At 52.3% G+C, this 2,251-nt stretch overlaps 1 protein-coding gene across 1 annotated transcript; it reads right to left on the reverse strand.

The window, feature by feature from the left end:
• Window positions 1–1,499: 1,499 nt before the first annotated feature.
• On the reverse strand, window positions 1,500–1,817 carry SMIM33 (small integral membrane protein 33). The gene has a single exon (XM_026660843.1). It carries the CDS (start codon window positions 1,815–1,817, stop codon window positions 1,500–1,502), a length of 318 nt encoding a protein of 105 aa, XP_026516628.1.
• Between the last annotated feature and the right edge of the window lie 434 nt (window positions 1,818–2,251).

Here is a 2,251-nt window from a genome sequence, read left to right on the forward strand (position 1 = left end):
TCTCTCACACTTCCCTAACACACACACACACACACACACACACACACACTGTCGCTCTCACACCCACATACATTCTGCCTCTCATGAGTCACAGTCCCCCAATACAGATTGTCTCACACACACACAATCTCACACTCCCCAACACACACTGTCACACAGTCCCCCAACACACCATCACACACTGTCTCTCTGTCTCTCTCACACGCACTGGCTCTCTCTCTCACACACACATACACACACTCTGTCACGCACATGCACACACACACACACACACACACACACACACACACACTTGTATTATTGTTGTAATTATTGCTTGGTACTTCCTGTCAAAATGCTCATGGTGTGCCAGGAGTGGCTAGGGGCTGCAGGAGGGCCAAGGTGCGAAGCCTGCCTTGAGCCACTGCCGCAGTGACTGCAGTGTACGAAGCTCGGTGTGTGTCAGCAACGGGGGATGGTTCTGGGGGTCCATGGGCAGGGGTGGTAGCTGTGCCCCCTCAACACACTGGGGTCAGTGGCGCCAGCTGGGGACCGCCTTCAGTGGAGCATAGGGGCACCAGTTTAATAATACTGCGTAGGGCCCCATAAATCCTAAGGACGGCCCTGGGGCTGGGCTAGGAGGAGCAGAGGGTCATGCACATGTTTTCTTGGAGCTCTCTTGGTGTTTCTGCTGAGTTTTGCCCTGAGCATGTAGCAGATGCCCCCATGGTGGCAGTTCCAATGCAGTTCCCAGGCTTTCCGCTCAGACCCTTCAGTCCCAGCTGGCATTTCTCTGCCCATCTGTCATGTGGCAGCTTCTGAAAACCACAGCCGATCAATTGCAGACTTTCAGGGGCCATTCTAGGCATCAGCGGGCAGAGCTTTATGGATTGGGTGACAATCGGAAAACCAGAAAGCTTGATTTCCACAAAAATCCCTCTTTGCTCACTCTGGATAGAGGGCTGAAGCAGTGAGCTCCGAGTGAGGGGTTAGCGTGAGAGCAGGGCTTTCTCTGCCTGCAGCACCAATGGGCACTCTGTGTCATTAATTCCTGAGTCGTCCTAGTCCTGCCACTGCCGCTGATGGCCTAGGTAAGGGACAGCAGTTACCTACCCGACAGGGCTGCTGTAAAGTGCTTCATGAGTGCTGAGCGTCATTAAGGTGTATCATGCAGGCAGACGTAAGGATCAGCTACCTTCTTGGCTCTGCCCTTCTCAGGTCCCCGTCAGCTCTTGGGAACAGGCATTCTGAAATATCTGAAAGAACCGAAGTGTGTTTCAAATGCACATTGTGACAGCCACCCAAATCTATCTATTTGAAGCTGCTTTTCGACCAGGACACACAACTGACTACTGGGTGCGTCTGATCTGCTGGGGATCATGAGGCAATAAAACCAGTGTTCGAATACTGGTGAGTCTTTGGCAAATCCTCAACTCCAAACATTGCTATTCTCCAACAGAGCTATTGTCCCCTTGGCAACTGTCTGACCAGGGCTGGCCTCCGGCCCCGCCACGAGCCATTCACAGGTAGGTAATCTCTATGACATTAGGCTCTGTGTTGTCGCAGGGCAGTTGGTGCTTACAGGAGCACTGGACACTCAGCGCAGCAGTGTCATTGCTGCCCGGGTCTCCCTGGTAGTTCTGAGCAGGCTGCTTGCTGCTTTTCCTTTTGGAGCCCAGTTTCTTCCAATCTGTTAGGTGCACCCCGTTCTCCAGATCCTGCGGCATGGGCTCGTGGTACAGGGTGATCTGCAGCGTGCACAGCTGCGGGCCGTAGCGCACCAGCACAATGATGACAACAGCCAATAGGACGAAAATGACCACGATGACCGTGATCATGGGAAGGGCATCGGCCTTCTTGGTCACACCCCGGACGACAGAGCCCGTAGTGAATCCAGCCAAGTCCGGAGGCTCTTGTTGCCTTGGCTGGCTGCTCGGGGTGGAGATATTCATTGTTGAAGGATGGACCCTCACCTGTGGAGAAGTAAAACAAATTGGACATATGTAGCATGTCATTTGAACCGTTCTAGTCTGTTACTGCCCGGATATCACTTGGCTAAGCGAAATGAGAACCGATCTGCAACTCAACGGCATTTCTCTGTTTGGAGGTAACCCGGGAACTTTTGAATGATGCAGCTGATCAATTGCAAAATTTCAGGGATATTCTAGGCATCAGCAAGCAGAACCCTATTGGTTTGGGTGAACATTGGAAAAGTCTGAATTCCACTAAAATCACAATTTGATCACTCTGGATGCAGGGGAGGGTCAGGGTT

This window comes from Terrapene carolina, unplaced genomic scaffold (genome assembly GCF_002925995.2).
Source record: "Terrapene carolina triunguis isolate 2854851 unplaced genomic scaffold, T_m_triunguis-2.0 Scaffold838, whole genome shotgun sequence".
NCBI classification, from domain to species: domain Eukaryota; kingdom Metazoa; phylum Chordata; order Testudines; family Emydidae; genus Terrapene; species Terrapene triunguis.